This window comes from Physeter macrocephalus, unplaced genomic scaffold, assembly GCF_002837175.3.
Source record: "Physeter macrocephalus isolate SW-GA unplaced genomic scaffold, ASM283717v5 random_1702, whole genome shotgun sequence".
Lineage (NCBI taxonomy): Eukaryota > Metazoa > Chordata > Mammalia > Artiodactyla > Physeteridae > Physeter > Physeter macrocephalus.
In genome coordinates, this window is record NW_021146726.1 from 1 (window position 1) to 25000 (window position 25000).

General features: G+C 53.1%; 2 protein-coding genes across 3 annotated transcripts; one reads left to right on the forward strand and one right to left on the reverse strand.

Annotated features, from left to right (window-relative positions):
- Nucleotides 1-235: 235 nt before the first annotated feature.
- LOC102989189 (phosphatidylinositol 4-kinase beta) lies at nucleotides 236-11506 on the forward strand (the record flags this gene model as incomplete). The annotated part of the gene is made up of 8 exons (XM_028486999.2): nucleotides 236-481; nucleotides 2139-2248; nucleotides 2840-2944; nucleotides 3131-3254; nucleotides 3978-4243; nucleotides 9045-9177; nucleotides 9422-9542; nucleotides 10610-11506. Coding segments are annotated over 8 exons (1287 nt in total), but the record flags the coding sequence as incomplete, so codon positions are not given.
- A 236-nt stretch (nucleotides 11507-11742) lies between these two features.
- ZNF687 (zinc finger protein 687) lies at nucleotides 11743-20856 on the reverse strand. 2 transcript variants are annotated; one of them, XM_007130462.4, is made up of 9 exons: nucleotides 20720-20856; nucleotides 15230-17355; nucleotides 14902-15080; nucleotides 14304-14480; nucleotides 14047-14209; nucleotides 13569-13901; nucleotides 13329-13441; nucleotides 12993-13134; nucleotides 11743-12850 (listed from the first exon to the last, which is right to left on the reverse strand). In XM_007130462.4, exons 2-9 carry the CDS (start codon nucleotides 17336-17338, stop codon nucleotides 12353-12355), a joined length of 3714 nt encoding a protein of 1237 aa, XP_007130524.1. In that variant the 5' UTR covers nucleotides 17339-17355; nucleotides 20720-20856; the 3' UTR covers nucleotides 11743-12352. The 2 variants fall into 2 exon arrangements, with proteins under 2 accessions (XP_007130524.1, XP_028342799.1); XM_028486998.2 differs by lacking the exons at nucleotides 11743-12850; nucleotides 12993-13134 and adding an exon at nucleotides 13160-13235 and having other exon boundaries at nucleotides 20720-20853.
- Nucleotides 20857-25000: the final 4144 nt, after the last annotated feature.

Here is a 25000-nt window from a genome sequence, read left to right on the forward strand (position 1 = left end):
CATGGCTGAAGAGGGAAACAGGTATGTTTTTAATTAAGGAAAGAACTGAAAGACGCTAAGAATTGGAGCTCACAAAGTAGCAGCACCCATAGGATAAGTTCCTGCCCTAAATATGGCATTCCTGGTGTCAGGGGACTGATGGATTCAGGTTGGAGCAGGAGTGGGCAGCAGGAAGAACCGTGTTAGCAGAGTTGAGGTTTGGGGGGAACAGTGGTGGAGGTAAATTGCAAATACTGTTTCCACTTACCCGCAGGCTCCCTACCTGATCTATGTGGAAGTCCTCGAATGTGAAAACTTTGACACCACCAACGTCCCCGCCCGGATCCCGGAGAACCGAATTCGTAGCACCCGGTCTGTAGAGAACCTGCCTGAATGCGGCATCACCCACGAGCAGCGGGCAGGCAGCTTCAGCACTGTGCCCAACTATGACAACGATGATGAGGCCTGGTCGGTGGATGACATAGGCGAGCTGCAGGTGGAGGTGAGGGAGCTCCAAGGGCACAGCACCTATTCTGGAACTTTCAGTGTATTTGAGACAACACAACACACCCTGAGGCAGGCTGAAGCAAGTACCCAAATGAGTGCCGTAGGTAGTGACAGGTGTGAGAGGGGACAGCTCTGAACAGCTCTGGTCTGGAACAGATTCAGGTGGAGCTCGTTTTCCTGCAAGAAGAATTTAGGCTTACTGTAAGAAGGAACTTGTAAGCCCAGGGGAGTGTGAAAAATTTAATCAAAATATATATTGAACACCTGCGATATAAAGTTGTCTTAGGAATGCAGAGAAGAATCAGTCATACATTCATTCATTCAAGGAATGTTTATGGAGGGCCTTTGTGCCAGCCCTGAGTGCTGTGTGCTAGTAAACAAGGCTTGGCCCCTGCCTGCAAGGGGCTTATGACCTAATAGGAGAGAGAACGAGGCCAGTCAGCGGGTAGATGTAGTGTGGTATGATCCAGGTTGTGCTGGAGAAGATGGGGTGTCATGGGAGCCCCTGAGGGTGGAGGTAGAACTTATTCCAGACTTGGGGTTGGACACGCCCCAAAAGATTTCCTGGAGGAAATAATATCTCAGCTGAGGCCTGAAGGTAGGTAGGAATTAGCTGTACAGAGTATTCCAGGCAGAGGAGACAGCAAGTGCAAAGACTGGAAGACATGAGAGAGCTTGGCCCATTTTAAGAATAGAAAGAAATTTTGTGTGGCTGTGATGTGTGGTCATGAGATGAGGAGGTGGTGAAGAATGAGGCTGGAGAGGCCGTCATGGGCCAGATTGTAAGAAGGAGCCTGTAAGCTGTGGAAAGAAACTTGGATTTTGTTCTGGGGTTGTAGGGATCCAGAGCAGGATTTTATTAGAGCTGTAGCACAACCAGATTTCACTTTGTGAAAAGGCAGACTCTCTGTACTTGAGCTTACAGTCCAAATGGGGAGACTGGATGCAGACATTTAAGAAAAAAATCTATGTATAAGATACACAACAAGGCAATGTGCAGTAAGTGATCAATGGGGTTAAGGAGAAATGCACTTGTACAAAGGAAAGAGTAAAGAAGGGACTTGATATGGACCTTGGGGTCTGGTAGAATATTTTATAGTTAGAGAGAGATGGGGAGATAAGACTGAATGACTTAGGTTGAAGAAATTGCTCAGAGGAACCTAGCCTGGAGAGGGTCTTTTCTGGACCCTAAGGGAGAATGCATCCCTGGCCTTGGGGAGCTCTCAATATAAGGCTGAAAGTTCAGCTTTCTGTGATGGTCATGGCAGTGGTTTGCAAACTTGAGTGTGTTAGAAGTCTTCTGGAGAACTTGTTAGAAATTCAGACTTCCAGATCCCATTCGCAGTAATTCTAATTCAGATTGATGGTGGGGTTTGGGATCTACGTTTTAGCAGCATTCCAGGTGATCCTGATGCAGGTAGTTGACACATTGAAAAACACTCCTAGAGGATCTGTGTGGGGGGTGCCTAGACAGTTTGGGGTCCAAGTGGTCAGGATGGTGCGTAACCAGGGGAGGCTTTTTGGAGCCGGGTTTGGAAGGGTGGGCTGATGGTGTCATGGAGTTGGCAGCACGCAGGGTGATCTGAGGAGGAGGTGAAAGAGGCAACCCCTGTGCTCAGCGCGTCTGACCTGCAGTCCCCTGCTCTCCCCAGCTCCCTGAAGTGCACACCAACAGCTGTGACAACATCTCCCAGTTCTCTGTGGACAGCATCACCAGCCAGGAGAGCAAGGAGCCTGTGTTCATTGCAGCAGGCGACATCCGGTATGGCCAGACCATGTTGCCCGTCATTTTTCATCCCTCTCTTAGGCACTGCCTTTCTCTTTGTCCCCTTCCTCTCTGTCAGCCTGTATCTTTCCCTCTTCTCTCTCCTTACTCTGTCCTGTCCTGAGGCTACCAAACTTGAGGCATTGAAGGTGTGGGTTGAGAAATTACTGGGCTACTACATACAGAAAGAAGTTAAATTTTAAAAGGACTCCAAAGGAATGAAAGCACCAGAGGAAGGAATTGCAACAGCGTTTCCCACAGTGGGTCTGACGACACACGTGTCAGAATCCAGGGAGAGGGAGGAGATCTTGTTGGAAATGCAGATGCGGGAGCCACACCTGTTCTGAATGCAGAATCTTGGTAGGAAAATGGACAGGGCCTGGTAATCTGCATTGAACATGATTACAAACCACCAGGTTAGCAAAAAGATATCAGTGGTGTGTTTCCTTCCATGAGTCTCTCTCAGCCCAGGTTTCTATCTCTGTGTGCCCAGAATCGAGGAAACAGTGCAGGAAATGCTGACATAGACAGGGACATGAGGATCTGGGGTAACTCCTCCAAGCAAATGATATAGTTTCTTCCTGCTAGACGGCGCCTTTCGGAGCAGCTGGCTCACACCCCCACAGCCTTCAAACGAGACCCAGAAGACCCTTCTGCAGTTGCTCTCAAAGAGCCCTGGCAGGAGAAAGTGCGGTGAGTTGCGTGGGGTCCACCATCCATACTGTCTCTCAGCCCACCACCCGCCCGCAAAATCCATCAGGCCCCCAGGCGGTCTGAGTCCTTACCTCGTGAGGAGTTTGATTTGGATTTTTGATAGAAGCCGTGTCTGTGTCCTCAACCTGGCATCACCCTTTGACACCTTTTTGCTTCTCTTCACAGGCGTATTAGAGAGGGCTCCCCCTATGGCCATCTCCCCAATTGGCGGCTCCTGTCAGTCATTGTCAAGTGTGGGGATGACCTTCGGCAGGAGCTGCTGGCCTTCCAGGTGTTGAAGCAACTGCAGGTAAGAGAAGGGAGGGAAAAAGAAGGGAAACTCAGCCCATCTGCAGCCCACCTGAGGTGATCACGCAGGTCCTTCTGCAGGGAGCTCTGCTGGGGACCATCTTCCTGCCCAGGTCTAAGTTGGATTTACGTTAAACTAAGCTGGTGCTCCTACCAGGAAGTACAGCCCCGGGAGCAGCTCCACAGCGCCCTCTTGTGGCCCTTTTGTGACTGGCACCTGTTCTGATCACTGATCGGAACTCCCAACTGATTTGCAGCAAGTGGGTTGCAGTGGGCTGAGATGTCAATCCCTGACCCCCAGATTAGTTGCCTACAAGCAACTTCACCTGTTTAATCAGTTCTTTATATAAATGTTTTCATTTTCTGGAGAAACTTTCTCTGACCCTAAATCCTTTTTGGTCTTTTTCCCTGTTCTTTCAACTTGGGTTAATAGCTCCCACTCACCCAGCTTGGGAGGTGACAGCGAGGTTTCCTCTTCTCCCTCCCTTTTTTGGATATCTCTCTATGAGATACCTTTTCCCACATGCCACCCTGTGTCTTGTCAGACCCTGGACTTCCTTTCAAAACTTCCTGGTTCTCAGTGGGATCAGGGGGTTTTACTCACTTGGTGGCCTAGAATTCAAGGCCACTAAAGATGGGAACTGTCCAAGGTTGGGGACAGAGGGGATTTTAGCCTCCTCCCCCCATTTAGAGAGAGTCACAGTGCCTCTGTGTTTCCTCACAGTCCATTTGGGAACAGGAGCGAGTACCCCTGTGGATCAAGCCATACAAGATTCTTGTGATTTCGGCTGACAGTGGCATGATTGAACCAGTGGTCAATGCTGTGTCTATCCACCAGGTGAAGAAACAGTCACAGCTCTCCTTGCTCGATTACTTCCTGCAGGAGCATGGCAGTTACACTACTGAGGCATTCCTCAGTGCCCAGCGCAATTTTGTGCAGAGTTGTGCTGGCTACTGCTTGGTCTGCTACCTGCTGCAAGTCAAGGACAGGTAGGTGAATTCCTGTCCCTTGTCCTAACCTTTTCTTCAGGGTTCCCTCTGTCCCTTCATTTATTCTTCACAACCTTCCATTGCCAAAATGTAAAGATGAAACAAACAACATATTTTAAGCAGAGACAGACACGTTCATGTGCCATTAAGGCTAGGAGGCAGACTGATAAGTACCAGGGTAAGGGCCAAAGAAGTGAAGGATTTATGGGAGGAGCAAGGGTTTGAGCAAGCAGGGTCTTGAAGGACGAATGAGAATGAGGACAGAGAAAGCTGTGGGGGAAGGATGTCCCAGGCAGAGGAAACCGCTCGAGGTGATTAAAGCTTGGGCCACACTGCATGGCACAGTAGTAGCAGTGACGTCAGATAAGTTGAGGCCGGATTAGCGGGGCCTTCATTATGAGGATGAGGAGTTTTATTCTGCAGGCAGAGGGAATGCCATGATCCAGTCTGTGTTGAGTGAATGTGCCCTTTGTCACTGTGGGTGAGGTTGGATGTACGTGGGCCTTTGCAGTGAAGCTAGAGGTAGCGAGGCCTGGCCTGAGGGCAGTGGTGGTGACTGACGGCAGAAAGGAGCAGATGGATGTGAGAGACGTGGTGGACACAGAGTTGAAACTCCCAGCCCTAAACGTTCCTCCTTGTTCCAACATATGATTTCCAAAACTCTTAAGTATCTGTTGTTTTGCCCAGAGCTGTCATTTCTCTCGATATCATGAGACCTTTATGAAGCTCAACTTCGCATATAGATGAACAACATACCTTACAAAGATAATTACACCCTTGAGGCTCTGCTTTTTAAGACTGTCTCCAGACAGTGACTCAGGGTCAATACCTAGAATGCTTCTGTGAGTTGTGCCTCTCCGAGGGCATAGGGCAGCTGTCCTGGGAAAGCACTAATTCAGTGGCCTGTGCTTCCAGTGATACGGCAGCACATTAAGATCAGCTAAAGAGAGCTGCTTATCAGAAATCTAGCATCTATTAAGTGCCTATGATGGCCTAACATTCTTTTTTTTTAATTGAAGTATAGTTGATTTGCAATATAGTGTTAGTTTCAGGTGTATAACAAAGTGATTCATGTACACACACACACACACACACACACACACATATACACATACATTTTTTTTTTTTTTGCGGTATGCAGGCCTCTCACTGTTGTGGCCTCTCCCGTTGCGGAGCACAGGCTCCGGACGCGCAGGCTCAGCGGCCATGGCCCACGGGCGCAGCCGCTCCGCGGCATGTGGGATCTTCCCGGACCGGGGCACGAACCCGTGTTCCCTGCATTGGCAGGCGGACTCTCAACCACTGCACCACCAGGGAAGCCCAACACACACATATTCTTTTTCAGATTCTTTTCCATTATAGGTTTTTACGAGATATTGACTACACTTCCCTGTGCTATACAGTAAATTCTTGTTGTTTATTTTATTATTATTATTTTTTAATTAATTTATTTATTTTATCATTTAGTTGCATTGGGTCCTCATTGCTGCATGCGGGCTTTCGTTTAGTTGCAGAGAGCAGGGGCTACTCTTCATTGCAGTGTGTGGGCTTCTCAATGTGGTGGCTTCTCTTGTTGCAGAGCACGGGCTCTAGGTGCGTGGGCTTCAGTAGTTGTGGCACGCGGGCTCAGTAGTTGTGGCAGGCAGGCTCTAGAGCACAGGCTCAGTAGTCGTGGCACACGGGCTTAGTTGCTTCCGCGGCATGTGGGACCTTCCCGGACCAGGGCTCGAACACGTATCCCTTGCATTGGCAGGGGGATTCTTAACCACTGCACCACCAGGGAAGCCCCTGTTTATTTTATGTATGGTAGTGTGTATCTGTTAATCCCGTACTCCTAATTTATCGCCCCCTTCCCCTTTGGTAATCATAAGTTTGTTTTCTGTGTCTGTGAGTCTGTTTCTGTTTTGTGAATAAGTTCATTTGTATTAGTTTTTTAGATTCCACATAGAAGTGATACCACATAATATTTGTCTTTCTGACTTCCTTCATTTAGTATGATGATCTCTAGGTCCATCCCTGTTGCTGCAAATGGCATTATTTCATTCTTTTTTGTGGCTGAGTAATATTCCTCTGTGTGTGTGTGTGTGTGTGTGTGTGCACGCGCATACATACACACATACACACCACATCTTATTTATCCATTGATCTGTTGATGGACATTTAGGTTGCTTCCTTGCCTTGGCTATTGTAAATAATGCTGCAGTGAACATTGAGGTGCATGTATCTTTTCTTTTTTTTTTTTTTAATTTATTTATTTATTTTCGGCTGCGTTGGGCCTTCGCTGCTGTGCGTGGGCTTTCTCTAGTTGCTGTGAGCGGGGGCTACTCTTCGTTGCGGTGCGTGGTCTTCTCATTGCGGTGGCTTCTCTTGTTGTGGAGCATGGGGTCTAGGCATGCGAGCTTCAGTAGTTGTGGCTCACCACCTCTAGAGCTCAGGCTCAGTAGTTGTGGCGCATGGGCTTAGTTGCTCCGCGGCATGTGGGATCTTCCCAGACCAGGACTTGAACCCATGTCCCCTGCATTGGCAGGCAGATTCTCAACCACTGCACAACCAGGGGAGTCCAGTGCATGTATCTTTTCTAATTAGAGTTTTTGTCTTTTCCGGATACAGCCCAGGAGGGGGATTGCTGGATCATATGATAACTCTAATTTTAGGGGTTTTTTTTAATAGTTTTATTTTATTTTATTTTTTATTTACTTATTTTTGGCTGTGTTGGGTCTTCTTTGCTGCACACAAGCTTTCTCTAGTTGTGGTGAGCGGGGGCTACTCTTCGCTGCGGTGCACGTGCTTCTCATTGTGGTGGCTTCTCTTTGTTGTGGAACACGGGCTCCAGGGTGTGCAGACTTCAGTAGTTGTGGCACACAGGCTCAGTAGTTGTGGCACATGGGCTTAGTTGCTCCACGGCATGTGGGATCTCCCTGGACCAGGGATCGAACCCATGTCCCCTGCTTTGGCAGGCGGATTCTTAACCACTGTGCCACCAGGGAAGTCCTAATTTTAGTTTTTTAAGGAACCTCCATACTGTTTTCCGTAGTGGCTCCACCAGTTTACATTCCCTTTTCTCCACACCCTCTCCAGCATTTATTATTTATAGACTTTTTGATGATGGCCATTCTGACTGGTATGAGGTGTTACCTCATTTTGGTTTTGATTTGCATTTCTCTAATAATTAGCAATGTTGAGTATCTTTTCATGGGCCTGTTTGACCTGACATTCTTATATTGAAACCAGATGAAAATGCTGTCAGACAGGTGTTTCCTCAGGAGGGAAATAAGGGTCAGGGAACTTTCAGAACCTGTGCTCCTTCCACCCTGCCAGCCTTACAGATAAAGCCAGCAGAGGCTTTGCATTTGAGGACTGAGGGAAATGTCATTATTTATAAGGAATCTGGTTGCAAGCTTTAGACTGTCCCTAAAGAGTCAGCATTTGGAACCCAGGGCCCAGAGAGCCTGGAGCCTGAACCCCTGGGTTGAGTAAGTGGAGGCAGGGAAGCAGGTGCTAGTCAGGCCTCTGGGCTTTTCCTTAGGAGACTAATATATTTGGAAGATGGGAGTCCATCCTTTAAAAGGGAGAGAGGGGGACAGGCAGCTGGTAAACCTTTCATAACTCAAAAAAGAGTAGATGTAGTCAAGTCATGAATGGACTCATCCACTGGAGAGAAGTGGCAGCAGTGAAGGAGGCCCCAAGCTAGAAGCAGTTGAAGGTCTCCTTAACTGCTTCAGAATGAGTCCCCCGTAGATTTGCGTTTGGAGCTAACTCCAGCACTTAAGGAGAGAGAGAAACTGCCTCTCACTGGCCTGGGACCTTGGACAAGTCAGTCAGTTTTCCTCTCAGGGCCTCTGTTTCCTCACCTCTCACCTGTAAAATGAGAGGCTGGACTAGGACATCTAAAACTTTCTGACTTTCAAGATTGTATGTGTTGCTAAGTTTGTCATGCTTTCCCAGAGGGGGAAGGACTCAGGTGGGACAGGGTTCTCCCTCTGTCCCCTGTCTTTTGGCCAGTCAGACCAACCCCAGAGAAGGTGGCCGAAGACTGGGAGCTCTTAGCCTAACAAAGCCTCTGTTGACACTGAGGAGGTCCGTTATGGGCCAGGCCTCACACGCTTTGCATGCTAATTGTTCCTCTTTTGACTGGCCATTCATGTGGGAATCACAGAGACCCAGGATTTATCTCCCTTTAACTGTTCTTCCAGCAGCTAGCCTGTAGGAATTGCCTCCTGAGAATTTTTTTACATAAGTGGTTTTACCAGATATTTAAAACTGACTCCTCAAAGCCCCACACTATTTCACATTTAAACTCCACTCAGCCCGGGATCTCAGCTCCCTTCCGGTGGGGTGGGGCTTCTGATCTGCAATGGGCCGATAGGAGTTACAAACAGAACACAGGTAATTAGGTTGTGACTGGAGGCCTCCCCCTAAGCCAAGTGCTTGGCCTCTGTAACAGCCGGTTGGAGGGCAGAGGCCTTCTTTCCTAGCTTCCCAGTTCTCTGCTAGATTGGGATTGGCTTGTGTGCTTAGAATCACAATTACTGGGAAATCTGGATAATCTTAACCTATTTTATTAAGCTGTTAATGATAGCAAATGAGACCCCACAGGCTTTGTTAGCAGTTTACCTTTCTGATTTCCTTTCTTCTCACTGCTAGCTTTGGGTTCTAGGAGGTTGGACCCAGAGTTATAGGCAGCAGGAAACGTGGCAGGGCCCTTGCCTGGTGTCTTGTGGCCAGTGTGTTGCAGCTTGAAGCTCCCACCTCAGTAGTGGGACTTACTACTGCCTCTTCCTCTCCTCTGCCCCCTCCTCAGACACAATGGGAATATCCTGTTGGACGCAGAAGGCCACATCATCCACATCGATTTTGGCTTCATCCTGTCCAGCTCACCCCGAAACCTGGGCTTTGAGACATCAGCCTTTAAACTGACCACAGAGTTTGTAGACGTGAGTCAGGAAGGAGAGGTGCCTCACTGTGTTCTTTCTGTCGTGGGATGGGGAGCTGATGGGCTCCCCCCAAATGGGGACAAACAGAACAGAAATGGCAGTAAGTCAGGGTGAGGTTGGATGTCCTGGGAGGCTTCCTGCCTGATAAGAGTTGGGGAAGTAACGGAGTTTGGCACGTTTGCCCAAGGGAGGAAGTTCTGACACTGAGCCCCTTTGCGCACACAGCTCTCTCCTCTCCTCCCAGGTGATGGGCGGCCTGGATGGTGACATGTTCAACTACTACAAGATGCTGATGCTGCAGGGGCTGATTGCTGCTCGGAAACACATGGATAAGGTGGTGCAGATCGTGGAGATCATGCAGCAAGGTGGGGCTGGGGAGAAGCCAGGCGTTTGGCGATAGGGCGGTACCCATAGTGCCCCGGGATTCCCACTTACGTTGGGGCCCTGGGGCATGGAACCTCCAGAAAGTTGATTACACCTCAAGACTGGGGGTGGGGCCTCCCAGAGGGTTTCCAGCTCTGATCCGGTGCCGTTTCTCCTTCAGCACATTCCTCCTGATTCCTGACAGAGTTAGTCCTGGGGGTGGGAGGGCGAGGCAGCAGAAACTACCTCCTAGGTGCATTCAGGGAAAGAACAGTCCCATCTCCAGCCTCCTGGTCCCTTCTCATCTCCCCACCCCTTGTTTAACTTCCATCGCTCGGCTCTTCACCAACTCAGGGGTTTTCAGTCATTGGCCTTTGACCTCTGATTGCCCTCTCCTCAGACTCATTCCCTGTCCCGATACTCACCCCTTCTGCTCTGAGCCGAGACGGGTTCCTCTCTCATCTTTATCTACTTTCACTGCTGTTTCCTCATGGCCTTGCCATCTACAGTCTTTTTGTCCAGGATCCCTGGGCCCTCGTCCCCATTTCCTCAAGGCTGTGGTGTCCACCCGGTCTGAGCTGCCAGTCTCCTCCTCCCCATCCCTGCCCCCACCCCACAGGTTGTCGCTGTTGCTCAGGAGCATCCCCATCTGGCCCCGTGATGATGGTGGCCCAGGTCATCTGTGAGTGTCAGACGTAGCATAGGCAGAGGCCTGCAACCAGATAAGTGCCCAGTTCAGGGCCCATTCCCTAGACACTTCCCAGCCTTCCCTCTGGGTCCTAAGGCTGCTCCCTCCGCCCTTACTGGGGGAGATGTGTTGGCCCTCTGCCGTCGTGCCCTCACCTAGAGGGGCTTAGGATTGTGGGATAAAGAAGGGCTCAAGAAGGGCCTCCTGCCAATTCTCCCGTCTCTGCCCAAGCAGAACTGCATCCACACTGTCAGGGAGCTCTCTGAGGTGGGAGGAAAGGGGCTCCTTAGATAGCCCGGCTCTGCACTGACTGTGGCAGCTGTTACCACTGCCGCTCCCTCCTTTCCCTCCATGACTCTGTTCCCTTGCTGCTGCCCCCAGGTTCACAGCTTCCTTGCTTCCATGGCTCCAGTACCATCCGCAACCTCAAGGAGAGGTTCCACATGAGCATGACTGAGGAGCAGCTCCAGCTGCTGGTGGAGCAGATGGTGGATGGCAGCATGCGGTCCATCACCACCAAACTCTACGATGGCTTCCAGTACCTCACCAACGGCATCATGTGACATTCTCCTTCTCAGGCCCTGGAGCCGTGGGGGATTCAGGGGACCCTCCCTGGGAAGGCCCTTGTCAGAGAAACCCTAAACCAGGAAGCCCCACCCACCCAGCCATCCACCAAGGGAAATGGAAGGCAAGAAATACAGAGAGGATCATGTGGTAACTGTAGAGCTTGCCAGGGGGGTTGGGAGAACCAGCCGTGGGGTCCAGACTTGCTGGGGCTTCCCTGCCGCCCCCCCGCCAGCTGTGTCAGTATTACCACCTGACAGACTCCAGGGCTTACTGCCCTCCAGAGAAAAGTGATAAATGTGAGGGACACTGGGGCCTTTCTTCTCCTCACTAGGGTTCAAGAGGTTCTTTCCGCAGGCCATCCTCTTAATGTGTCCTGGGTCCCAGGAAGGAGAAAAGAGTAGGTTCTTGGTACTAAGGACTTGATCCTGTGGTTGGCCTTTGGCCATGCTGCTGCCCCACTCTGTCACCTCCCAGGGACTGACCCCTAGCCCGAGTTCCCCTTGGTAGGTGGGCTTTGGCATAGGGTCCTGCACTTGCTGAGGTTCCCCATCCCAGGAGTGAGGAAGGGAAGGATCACAGCCCCTTCAGTCTGAGGGTATTGGCCTAGCCGTGGGGAATTCCTTGCCCTTATCCCTTCCCCACACCCAGGGAAATAGCTCTCAATTTTTTATTTTTAATTTTTGTTTGAAATAAAGTCCTTAGTTAGCCATCTGTGTCATTTCTGAGTTTTTTTTTTTTTTCAGGGGTAGGGAGTGAACAGATGCCTCAGTGTCCAGGATACAAAAGGCACCACACAGAACGAGGTGGAGAAAGATGGCTTTTTCCCTGCCTGTCCCGGTCAATACCACCGCTTCCCTGAAGAAGGGCCTTCCCAGCTTTGTCACGCACCCCATTCCAGACACGTCCACATTGTCTAAGTCACATAAAAAGAGGAGCTTGAATGGGGATTAAACCACGAGCAGTTTTAATGGTCTGGTTTTCTCCTTCCCATTTCCCCCACTGTTTGTTAGTATTATTATTACTACAAGAATAAAGGATTCCTGAGAGCCTGTCCCCTCCTCCCTGGGACCCCCTTGACAGGACTCGTCTCCACCAACCCCCCACCCCCCACCCCGGGTTTCTGGGGGAAAAAAAAGATAAGTGAAAGGCACTGCAGGGGTGGAGGGCTTGAGTGCCAGGGAGTCTGAGGGGGGCACTAGGGCAAGGCCAGGGCTGCCATCTGTGCCCACAGGGGTTGAGGAGTGCCCCTGACCACCCCAGCATGGGGCCTTCCCGTCCTCCCACCCCCCCGTCCCACATGGGGAACTGCAGCAAGAAAATAATTAGTGTTGGGCTAAGAAGGAATGGAGGACCCACTCTACTAGGACCCAAGGGCCAAACCCAAGGCAGGAACCTCAAATAACTACCATTCTCAAAAGCTTGTCCTTGGGGGTTAGCGGGAGAGGAATTGAACAAAACATGAATTCTAATGGAACTCCCCAGCCCAGGGACCAGGCAGCAGCAGTGACCCAGGCTCCCAAGGAAGAGGGAAGGGGCTAGTGAGTCCAGGCCTGGGCCCTAGTTGTCCCCACTGCCCCCTTGCCGAGCCCTGATGAACGCCATGCCGTGTGTGCGGAAATGGGTCTTGAGGTTGAGAGGGCTGTCGCAGCTCTTGCCACAGACCTTACATGTCAGTGGGCCCCCAGAAGCTGGCAAGGGTGAATCTCCCCCCTCTGGGTCAGACCTGGAAGGAGGGGGGGCTTCTTCCTCCCCATCCCCCAGGCCCAGGGCACTGGCACTCCCCACACCCCGTTTCTTCTTGTGGCTGATGAAACGGTGCCGGCTCAGGGAGCCAGGGGAGGCGAAGCACAAGCCGCAGTCGAGGCACTGCTGGGCACCGCCATCCACCCTCAACCCCACCATGAGGCTCTGCTCCGCTGAGCTGCTGCTCCGGTAGCGCAGGGGGCCGTGGCCTCCTGCCCCGGGGCCGCCCCTGGGGGACTTGGCTGGAGGTGTCGTGCTGTCAGGCTCCTCACTGCAAGAGTCAGAGGACTGGCGGCGTTTCCGTCCCGGCCCCTGGAGAAGAGTGAAGCAACTGGGACTCCCTGTCACCCCCCACCGTCCCTGGCACCACTGCCCAGCTCCCTGCGGCCTTGGCTATAACCACGCAGGCTCCCGCTCCCACAGCCCTCATGCAGCAGGGTGGGCCTCCGCCTACCTGGGCTCTGGCACCAGGGCCCCGAGCCAGGGCGCTCCCCCGGCCAGGGGACTGGGCCCCGAGCGGCAAGCCGTGCCGGACCTGGACGTGTTTCTCCAGGATCAGGCGGCTGCTGAAGGTGCGTTTTCCCTCTGTGCAATACCTAAAGGGGAGAGCGGGCGGGGTGGGCTCCAGTGGCACAGCCCAAAGACCAAGGCTCGTGGCTTGAGCAGAGGGAGGCCTCAAACGTCAGTCCACTCAGACCTAAGAGGCAGGTGGGAAGGTATTTTGGGGAACCAGGGTTGGGGGCACCCTGCCGGACAGAAAAGAGGAAGCGGGCCAGGGGGTAAGGGTTACCTGCATGGGTAAACTCGCTTGATGCCCTCGTGATTGACCCTGACGTGGCGCCTCAGGCTGGGGGCGGAGCAGAAGGAGCGCTCACACAGGCGACAGGGAAACTTTTTCACTGACTAGGAGAGCAGGGGTTGGGGGGTCTCAGAGCCAGGCTCCATGCAGGACCCCACCCCCACTGCCACACAGGTCAATCCCAGTGCTGCCCCTCCAGCCCATCTTGCTCCCCGGGGGCACCCCACTCACCTTGCCATGCTCCTTCTTCATGTGACCCACATACTCGTCACGCTCAGGGAACCAGGAGTGACAAAGGCCACAGGTCCAGCCTCCAGGGCCCCCACCCCCGCCCTTGACGCCTTTGCTCCCCAGTTCTCGCCGGGGCCGTTTGGTTGGGCGAGGGGGCTCAGGGGAGCTGGGCAGTTCTTCCTCTTCTGAGGATGAAGAAGATTCCTCAGTAGGGGCAGCTGCTCCTCCCCGAGACACAGCCAGCTCCTCAGGCTCAGTCTTGGGGGTCAGAAGGCCACCCCCGGCCCCTTTCCCAGGAGTCTCCTCCCCCGAGCGCCCAGACTGATGGGTGTTCTGTGAGAGGGAGACAAGGGGGGATGGCTGGTGTGGGGGAGGGCCTGGCTTTGCCAGAGTCCCGGCTTCTCCCCTGCTCCCACTTCTGGAGGGGTCCCCGGTCAACACAGTTGAGCACCCCGCCTCCGTCCCTCGACTCCTGTACCTTGAGATGTTCCAGCATAGTCCTTTTTTGGGCAAAAAGCAGAGGACAAGATGGGCACTTAAAGACGCTGACACGCTGGGGCAGCAAGTGCTGGTCGAAGTGCGAGGAGAGGAGGGGTTTGTGAGTGAAGACTGTGTCACACATGGCGCACTTGTAGATCATCCTGGGCAGGTGGAGAAGACAGTGCAGACATCCTGCCGCATCGAGGCCCAGCCCCCTCCACCCGCCCCTCCTCACGCTCCCTCCCCAGGTCTCACTTGGCCTGCTGCGTGTGGAAGCTAGGATGCTGGGTGTAGAGGTGGGCGTGGGCGCTGGGTGCAGACTTGAAGGCCATGGGGCAGATGGGGCACTTGTGGAAAACCTCGCAGTGTGACGTCTGGATGTGGGACTTGATGGAGTTCACACCCCCAAACACCACTGCACAGCTGGGGCACCTTGGGGAGTAAGTAGGAGGCGCCGTGGTGAGCTGGGGGCATCTCCACGGCCACCTCCAACCCCACACTCATTCTCAGGGACTGGGTGGACTCTAAGGAGTTAATCAGCGGTGGAACATGAGCAAGTGGAGGAAGGAGGGAGCTGCAGCACCCAGTTCCCCAAGGGAGGCCTGCGGAGGCAGAGAGGCAGAGCTGATGCTCCGGAGGGGGCCCTGCTTTCTCCCTCTCCGTGGGGAATGAAGGCAAGGCAGAGAGCGCTCTGGCTGCGTTTGCTAACACACCAGGGCTGAGTGATTCAACAGGAGAGATGGGGCTCGCCACAGTGAGAGGCCATCCGAAAGGCTGGTCCCAGGAGCCATGAGACCACCAAGTACAGGAGGAAAAGTGTTGAGGGACTACTGAGAGGAGAGGTGGGAGGCACCTGTAGCCTACGCGGCGAGAGAAATGCAGACAGGCCTCCCGGAGGTGGGTCTGAAAATTGGCTTGCAGAAAGTTGCCCCCGCACTCAGGGCAGACGTGGGGAGGTCGGTTCTTATGCATGCGCTGGTGGGCGCTGAAGCTGCAGCGATTGGGGAGCATCATGGTGCAGGTTGGGCACACCTGTCGAGGGGGTTGAAACCAGGTGAGTCTGTGAGGAGTGGCCTGTCCCCCATCCTTTCTCCTAACCAAGCCCCCACACCTTCCTAGATCCTGTCCCCGTGGCATCTGGCTGTCCCCGTCCCAGGGAGGGGCTGAGAAAAGTAACTCACATTGCTGGTGGCACCAGGGGCGGGGGGCCCGAGCTGCTGGAAGTGGGCAGCCATGCCGGCCTTGTCCCGGCACTGCTCCTTGCACTCCAGGCAGCGGAAGCAGGTGTAAGCAGAGGCGGCAGGGGCAGCAGGCGGCTCGGCTGAGAGTGGCAGCACAGGGGCCTCAGCGGCAACTGCAGTAACGGCGGAGGAGGTCACGGCCCCATCACCCTTGCCCAAGGAAGGCAAGGCTGGAGGTCCGAGGGCAGGTGGGACAGCCAGCAGGGGCGTGATGTCCGGCTGCCCCACCATCTGGTCCAGGGCCACCGGCCTCATGACCAGGTGCGAGCACTGCATGACGAGCCCCTTGTCCTTGTGCTCACGGGCATGCAGCAGCAGACTGCACTTGTTGAAGAAGACTAGGCGGCGGGCGCAGTGGTTGCACGTGACCTCGATGCGCATGCTCCGGCGGTCATAGTGTCGCGCCAGGCTCTTCTCCAACGAGAAGGCGTCCCCACACTCGAGGCAGCGGTAGCCCGTGGGCGGCAGGGCCAGCCCGGCCTCAGCCGGTGGACTCAGGTTTGGCCGGTAGGCAGGCAGCAGGTTCTTGCTGTTGAGGATCTTGTTGAAGGCCTCCACCAGGCTGGACTGGGTCCGTGAGATCACCGTGCCACCCCCGGCCCCCGGCCCGGTGGCCGGCTTAGAGGGCTGCACCATCACCACCGAGGCACCGTTCACCTTCTGCCCCCCGGCCCCCAGCCCTGCCCTCCCCTCAGCCTTGGGCAGCGCTTGGGGCACCAGACCCAGCACATTCTTAGCCATCGTCTTAGGGCTGGGGGCAGTGCCTCCAGGCAGAACCACGGCTTTGCGGGCCACACTGGCTGCCATCAGCATGGCAGTGCTTGCGTTCTGGATGGTGGCCACGGGCAGCACGGTGCCCTTTAGCCTCGTGCCATCACCCAGCTGGACACTCACCACCTTTGGACCCTCAGGGGTCGGGGTTGCGGGGGACAGCTTCAGGAGGCTAGCCTCTGCCAGGAAGCCCCCTTCAGGCAAGGGGGCAGGGGGATCAGGGTCTGAGGGAACCCGGGTTACAGTCCTTGTGATATTCCCGCAGGATGTTTTAATGGTCTTAATCCGTACCTTGAGGGGCCTAGAGGAGCTGGAGGAGGCAGGGGAGTCATTGCTGTCCTCATCTGCAGCCTCGGCTCCACTAGAGGGACTCTGGGGACTTCCTGGGGGAGACTTGTCCACTGGTCCCTCATCCTCTTCTTCCTTTAGGGGCTGACAGCTGGGCCCTTTAGGGGAGGCAAGAGGGCTCTGGTGCCCTGGAGACTTCTTGAAGAAGGACACCCCTGCAACCCGGGAAGGGGAGACACTGGCAGGGATGCCCGTGGCCTCAGGGCTAGAGCCTGAGCCTGAGCCTGGTAGGCTCTGGGGATGAAGAGGGCTGCAGCTTTCCTGCTTCAAGGCCCCCAGCAGTGGGGGAGAACCAGGGGGCAGCAGGGCTGGGCCATTCTCCCGGGCCAGCTCAAAGGGAGAGGAGAAAGGAGGTGGGGTCATGGCCCCTTCCCGAGGTGGGGAGGGCGCAGAGGGAGGAAGGGGATCGGGGTGCTCCCCTGGCTCAGGCCCAAAATGAGCAAAGAGGTCCAGGGGAGCTTTGCCTTCCATGGATTTTTCTTTCCAGGTACCCCCACTGGGAGGAGCTGGAGAGTGCGGGGTTCCTGGAAGGGATGGCTCAGGGCCCCCAAAACCATTTTGCATCAGACGAGGTCCAATAGACCCTTCCTTAGTCACTCCCCCAGCCCGGGCCTCTTCCCCTCCTGAACTCCCAGCCAGGGACTCTGACTGCTCAGGACACACAGTGTTCTTGACAATGACGCTGACTGCTGAGACGTCTGGCGGTGGCAGGCCATGGTCAGAAGCCTGGGCGGGCAAACCAGGGCCATCCCCGGCAGCTGCTGCTGTTGCTTCTCCAGATTCACCTCCTACACTGGGTTCTGGCTTCCCTGGGCCTCCTGGCCCCTCATTTTCTTCTGGCCCAGAGTGGATGGCTTCATTTGCATCAATGTCGGGGATGTCAAAGGCAGCAAGGAGGTCATCAAAATCAGGGGTCTTCATGTCCCCCATGGCAACAGATCCCAGACCTGAGGAAAACAGGAAAAAGAGGGAGAAACTGAGACCTCTGGAAGCAGGAACACTGGACCTCCTCCCTCAAGATCTCCAAATTCATCCGCTCTCAGAAGCCACGCACACTCTGACTTGGGTACACCTCCACCATAGTGCAAATCCTAGAGACCTGGTGGAGGCACCTGTTTTGCCAAACCCTAAAATTGAAAGGAATGTAGTATGCACATTCCAGGAAGGACACCAAAATCCAGAGAAAGCAAAGGAAAAGAGACTTCTCAGAAATACAGATAAAAGGGACTTCCCTGGTGGTCCAGTGGTAAAGAATCCACCTTCCAACGCAGGGGACGCGGGTTTGATCCCTGGTCAGGGAACTAAGATCCCACGTGCCGTGGCTGGGGGCAACTAAGCCCACGCGCCACAAATACTGAGCTTGTACGCTTCAACTAGAGAGCTCGCAGGCCGCAAAATGCAGAGCCCACGTGCCCTGGAGCCTGCGTGCCACAACTAGAGAGAAGCCCACGCACCACAACGAAAGATACTACATGCCTCAGCGAAGATCCTGCATGCCGCAACTAAGACCTGACACAGCCATAAATAAATAAATAATAAATAAATCTTAAAAAAAAAAATAGGGATAAGGGAGTAGAGACGGAGGGAGTTCAGTGAGCATCTTAGTTGAAACCACTTCAACCCCTCCTGTGCCCAGCACAGAATCAATTAATCAATACTACTATTAAGGAGGAGGATGTACATGATGCTCTAGGTTTAAGGGCTCATTCATGGCAGCATGGGATCCATTCATATTCTTCATGGATCTTCTGGGGGTCCACAGAGATCTGAAAGGCCATGTGTACAAAGGGGCATGTGATTTAAGACAAGATGTAAGAATTGATTCTAGTTCCAGCCTTATCAATGGCTTGCTGTATAAGCAAGTTACTCCACCGCCTTACTTTTGCTGTCTGAAAGAGGGGACAAGTAATCTATATATCATAGGGTTGTTCTGAGCATGATATGAATCATGAACGTGAGAGCTAGAACCCAGAGTATGATTTATTATTACAGCTAGGACAACAAGGATATGCCAGGTCGAAAAGGAGCTGGGAGGGAATAAGCACTGGAAATCTAGGGCTGGGGTCAGAGACAAGAGTCAGGGGTCATGTAAGCTCAAGTCTGGGCCACTTGGGGTCATTACTGGCACCTGGAGATCTAGCTTGGTTAACAGGGAGAAGTGGGCTCAGGGAAGTTACCCAAGAGACCAAGATGGAAAGAATAAGACACAGGAACAGAAAGAGACAAAGAGAAGAAACAGGAAAACCATAACAGCAGTCTGGTCACAAGGGCCCCAGCCTAGGCCTCTCCTGTCACAAACACCTGCTGCTCGCTCACCTACCTTCCCAAGAGTGCCTGGCCCTCCCCAAGCCAACCCCTCCTCCTTCCCTCCCTCCCTCCCTCCCCATCTTGCTCTCTCAAAGCTAAAACTCCAGGGTATGAGCTTATCCAGCAGAGCTGCCACAATGGGGAAAAGCCAGGCCCCTCACCCCTGTCATTTCTGCTCTGAGCTCCTCACCCCAGTTTATCCCCAACTCACACTCCTCACCCTTTTCATTTTCCCTTGGCAACAGTGGCCCAGGAAGTCTCACCCAACCCCCATCTGTCCCAGTACAAAAAAAAAAAAGGTCCCACAAGACTTACGTGGCACTAAACCAACAAGAAGGCCAGCCTAGAGCTTGTGGGGGACCCAGGTGTGTTCCCTACCCATTTCTCCCCACAAGTGTTTCTATACCTAGGAAGAAGCAACTGAAGAAGTCTCTTTCCCTCCACATTCCCTGCCCACAAGGCAAGCCATTTCCCAGGGCCAATTCTCTCACCTCTTTCCAGCCTTTAGACTGTAACTGGAGATAGTCCCAGCAGGTGGCAGCTGGCATTGCTGGGACCAAAATGGGGAGGTGGAGGGAGAGGGTACCAACTAGAGGAAGAACGAAAGGGGAGTGCTCCTCTCATCCCCCTCTACTTAATTTACAGGACCTGGGTTTAAACAAAGCCCTCCGCCCCTTGCCTCTGCCCAGCTGGATCGCTAGGGCCCTACCCTGGCCGGCTCCCTCCGGACCCCGAGAGACCAGAGCTACCTTCCACTCAAACCCTCAGAAAAGTGGGCTGGTGGAGCCCAGATCAGTGGGGACTATGAGAAAACATCTGCAAACTTGCCTCCCCCAAGCAACTCCCCCGTTGGCGTCCAAGTGACTTAGAGGTCATCGGAGAGCCAGGAGCAGACAGTAGATCAAGCAGCGGAGCTCAAGGCCGAAGAGGCTTCCCCGCCCCACGGCTCAGGCCTTTCTGCGGCTGCTGCGCCCTGTCTCTTGGGCTCCAGCCCCCCTCCTTCCCTCTGTTCTTCCCCAAAAGCCAAAGGAAGGGGCTGAACAGGAAGAGGGTGAACTGGCCTGGGTCGGGTGGGGGCTCCACGTCCCTTTCCCTGGCCCGGGGCCTGCTGTGCAGAGGAGGGCTAGGGGCCGGCGGCCAGGGGTGATTAGGCTGCCGCCAAGCTGGGCAGCGGCCGGAATTAAGTCCCTGCCATCTGCCGAGGACCGGCGCGGGGAGCATGTCCAGGGTTGCGGAAAAGGGGCGGGGTGTACACGTGAGAAGCCAGAGGGGAAACTGAGGCGCGCCGCGCTTTTCTAGCTCTCACCAGCGTACTAAGGGAAGGACGGGCCTTGGCCAGGCCAGGCCCTCGGGGAGCTGCCGCGCAGCACCTCCCGGCCCAAGACTACACCGGAGCAGGGGAGGCGTGGAAAGAGAGTAGTGGGGAGGGGACAGTTTTTGCCAGACTCGCAGCTCTCCAGCCGGGGTCCGTCCCAACTCCGACCTCCTCCCCTCCCTCCCTGCGCAGCGCAGCCTCCTCCCCCGAGGGCTCCCGAGGCTCTCTCGAGACTGGGGAGGAATCGGAAGGCACGCCGCGGCCTGGGGCACGAGCCTGGGTCCCGTCCGGGCCCGGACGCTGACCCGTGCCCAGTCGGGGTGCAGGCTCCACTCCGGCCTGGCCCAGTTCCCCCGCCCCCACCCCCGGACACCATTTTAGGTCGCGACATCCCGCAGCTTCCAGTCCCCGGGCCGCGCTTCGGACGCCTCTCGGGCTGGGGGCGCCAGGAGTTGGGGACCCCGACCCCCTCTCCACGTTTACCCTACTAGGGGCTGTGCTTTCAATAGGCTAGGACTTTCGCCCACGGGCCCCAAGGAATGAGGGCGACGTCGGGGCCCCGGTAGAAGCCATCCCGGGGGGCGGCGCGGAGAGGGGGGTAGTTGACCAAGTGGGGGAGGGGCGGGGGTATTAACCCGCCCCCCCAGGGGGCGGGGACAAAGGCGGGTATTTACCCCAGGCACACTTACTTGTTCCGCTCCCAATGCGGGCCGAGACCCGGCGGTCTCTTCCCTGCTCCGGTCGCTGCCGCCGCCGCCGCCGCCGCCCTCCCCACGACCGCCGCTACTTCCTGCTTCTCTCCCGTTCAGCCTCCCCCTCCCTCAGCTCCCTTCGCGTTCCAGGTCTGGGCTGCCCGCTTTCGCACTCGCCATTGGTCAATACCCCCGTCGTTCAGTACTACGCCCCGCCCAGCTCCGTACTGGGTTGGTCTTAAGTACTGCCGCTCGGAAACAGCTCCGCACAGGCTTCCCAGCCTCATTGGGCAAGAAGCCTAGTCCTTCTGGAGATGCTTCTTCACATTGGTTACGCCGGGGCCCACTGCCCCATCTGTGCATCTCAAAAATGATTGGCCTCCACCACTGTCGTTTAAAAAGAAGCCAGTCTGATTCCCTGCTTTCCTACAGGAGGAGGTGACTATCCCAGGTGCGTCTCCGCCCCCTCACTCCCTATTGGCCGCGATCCCTGAAGCCTGCAGTTCACTTATGCAAATTTAGAGAACTCTGCTTCTATTTGTTGGGCAGGTTGAGGAGAACCGCGTTGGCTCCGAGTGGAGCCCGGATGTGTTGATCCATTTGTGGTGTTTTCTCAAGCTAAACCCCAATGTCAGTCATGCCGTGCAGAAGTCACAGAATGGGACGTCACCGAAAGCATCACGTCATCCGGTTGACCATTTCCTCGCGGTTTTCCCACTGTCTAAATCGTCATATAATCTGAACGGATGGGGTCCTCGCACGGGCTAGCTCCTGGGCGATGGCGTCACCCACTGCTCCTCCCTCTGCAGGAGGGCTTGTAACGGGGGCGGGATTTGGAGTGTGGAAGGCACCGGCACCTGAAACCTGGGACGGGCTTGCAGACCGGAAGTAGGGGAGAGGTGACGTTAGTGTGCTGGCGTGGCCTGGGCCATTTCCAAAGGGATCTTAAAGCGGCATTGTGGAACGCTTCCTAAGCACGGGGATGGGGGAGGGGGAAACACGCCCCGTGTCCGTTACCCATTTAAGAGTTCTCCTTTCCCCGCCCACAGCACGGGGTAGGGGGTGGAGTCGAGGCCGGTTTTCCCGCGCTTTGTTACCCCGCCCCCTGGAGGCGGGGGAAGGGGAGGGGATGCTAGGAAATTGAGTTACCTTGATACTCTCTAATCCGCAAGCGCTTGCAGAATTCGTCTGCAAGTCCAGCGTGCCAGCTCTCGCACACCCTAGCCGGCCTGCGAGCCTGCACATCCTGCCTTGCACACAGCCGCTAACAACCTGGATGTTGTTATTAAGGTGGTTCTGTTACCCTGTCCAGGACCCCTGGACCCCGGACACTGGCGCGCCCTGAGAGTTTGCGTGGGTAATAGCGACTGTATTGAGATGTGAATCAGAACCTCCACCACTTATCACATGGTTCCATCGGGCAAGTCGTTCAACCTCCCCGAACCAGTTTTTTTCATGGATAAAATTGGGATCATAATGCCCACCAGACATGATTGTGAGGATTTCAAGCGTTTAGAATGTAAAAGTGCTTTGTAAAGCGATGGGCAAATGGGATTAGTGCCCCCCTTTCCGGCGCCGTCCTTCTCAAGGTTGCCTGCAATTGCTCCAGCTCACGGCGCCTCGTCCACCTCTGAACAACTAACTAGAATCGCATACTGGATGTAGCCAACCGGCATTCCATTCTCATCTCCTTCTCTGAGTCTTCCTGTATGGAGCCATAATTACTACTCATATACACGCACTATGTGTGGGACCTATTATGAGAATTTATGTATAGTAACTCATTTAATCGTTACCAAAACCCTGTGAGGGAAGTGCTATTATTAGCTCCATATTACTGAGCAGGAAACTGGCACAGACAGGTTCGGTTAGGTCACTTGCCCAAGGTCGAAGGCAGTGGAGTTGAAATTCTTAGAGTGCAGACAGCTAAACGCTTTTTCACATATTCCCTTGCCAGGAGGGTTCTGGATAGGTTTGTTCTTCAATTAGATACACTAATTGTATTTAAGAAATATTTTAGTTCAACTAATACTTCTTGAGCACCGTCTATAAGACACTGTTGTGGGCACTGGATATACAGCAGTGAACAGAACAGACAAGAATCCCTGTCCTTGTGACACATACATTCCTGTGGACAAGACAATAAATATGATAAGTGAAAAATATACAGAACCATGTAAGAAATTGCCGAGGAGAAAAACAAAGCAGGGCTATCAAGCCATGAAAAGACATGGAAGAACTTTAAATGCACATTGCTAAGTGAAAGAAGCTAATCTGAAAGGGCTATATACTGTATGATTCCAACTATGTGACATTCTGGAAAAGACAAAACTATGGAAACAAAGATCAGTAGTTGCTAAGGTTTTGGATGGAGGGAGGGATGAAAGGGTGGAGTATAGGGGATTTTTAGTGTAGTAAAACTATTCTTGGGACTTCCCTGGTGGCGCAGTGGTTAAGAATCCACCTGCCAATGCAGGGTACACGGGTTCCATCCCTGGTCCAGGAAGATCCCACGTGCCACGGAGCAACTAAGCCCATGTGCCACAACTACTGGGCTCGCGCATCTAGAGCCCGTGGTCCACAACAAGAGAAACCACTGCAATGAAAAGCCCGCGCACCACAATGAAGAGTAGCCCCCCCTCATAACTAGAAAAAGCGTGCAGCAGCAAAAACCCAAGGCAGCCAAAAATAAATTATTAATTAAAAAAAAACTATTCTTTATGACACTGTAATAGTTGTTACATGACATTATACATTTGTCAAAAGCCCTAGCGTAAGATATGGACTTTAATTAATAATGTACCAATATTGATTCATTAATTTTAACAAATGTACCACTAATACAAGATGTTAATAACAGGAGAAACTAGGGGAAAGGAAGCATATGGAAACTCTCTGTAATTTCTGCTCAACTTTTCTATAACCTAAAACTGCTCTAAGAAATAAAGTCTATTAATTTTTTTTAAATGTGAAAAAGCAAAGCAGGGAAGGAGGACAAGACGTGTGAGGAGGGGTGCAATTTTAGATAGGGTAGACAGTGAAGGCCTTTCTGAGAAGGTGGCATTTAAGTAAAGGCTGAAAAGTTGTGAATGAGCCATACAGGTATCTGGGACAAGAACATACCAGGAAGAGGGAACAACTACAGGGTTTTGAGGTGGGAGCATTTTCCAGAGAGGTAAGGGGGTGGGAGGAGTGGATCAGATCATGGGATGCTTTGGGGGTTAATGGAAGGACTTTGGCTTTCTGTCAAAGTAAGATGAGAAGGTGACAAATGACATGGTGGCGTGACTTAACTTTTTTTTTAATAAATAAATTTATTTATTTATTTATTTATTTTTGGCTGTGTTGGGTCTTCGTTGCACACGGGTTCCATCCCTGGTCCAGGAAGATCCCACGTGCCACGGAGCAACTAAGCCCATGTGCCACAACTACTGGGCTCGCGCATCTAGAGCCCGTGGTCCACAACAAGAGAAACCACTGCAATGAAAAGCCCGCGCACCACAATGAAGAGTAGCCCCCCCTCATAACTAGAAAAAGCGTGCAGCAGCAAAAACCCAAGGCAGCCAAAAATAAATTATTAATTAAAAAAAAACTATTCTTTATGACACTGTAATAGTTGTTACATGACATTATACATTTGTCAAAAGCCCTAGCGTAAGATATGGACTTTAATTAATAATGTACCAATATTGATTCATTAATTTTAACAAATGTACCACTAATACAAGATGTTAATAACAGGAGAAACTAGGGGAAAGGAAGCATATGGAAACTCTCTGTAATTTCTGCTCAACTTTTCTATAACCTAAAACTGCTCTAAGAAATAAAGTCTATTAATTTTTTTTAAATGTGAAAAAGCAAAGCAGGGAAGGAGGACAAGACGTGTGAGGAGGGGTGCAATTTTAGATAGGGTAGACAGTGAAGGCCTTTCTGAGAAGGTGGCATTTAAGTAAAGGCTGAAAAGTTGTGAATGAGCCATACAGGTATCTGGGACAAGAACATACCAGGAAGAGGGAACAACTACAGGGTTTTGAGGTGGGAGCATTTTCCAGAGAGGTAAGGGGGTGGGAGGAGTGGATCAGATCATGGGATGCTTTGGGGGTTAATGGAAGGACTTTGGCTTTCTGTCAAAGTAAGATGAGAAGGTGACAAATGACATGGTGGCGTGACTTAACTTTTTTTTTAATAAATAAATTTATTTATTTATTTATTTATTTTTGGCTGTGTTGGGTCTTCGTTGCTTTGCACAGGCTCTCTCTAGTTGTGGCGAGCGGGGGC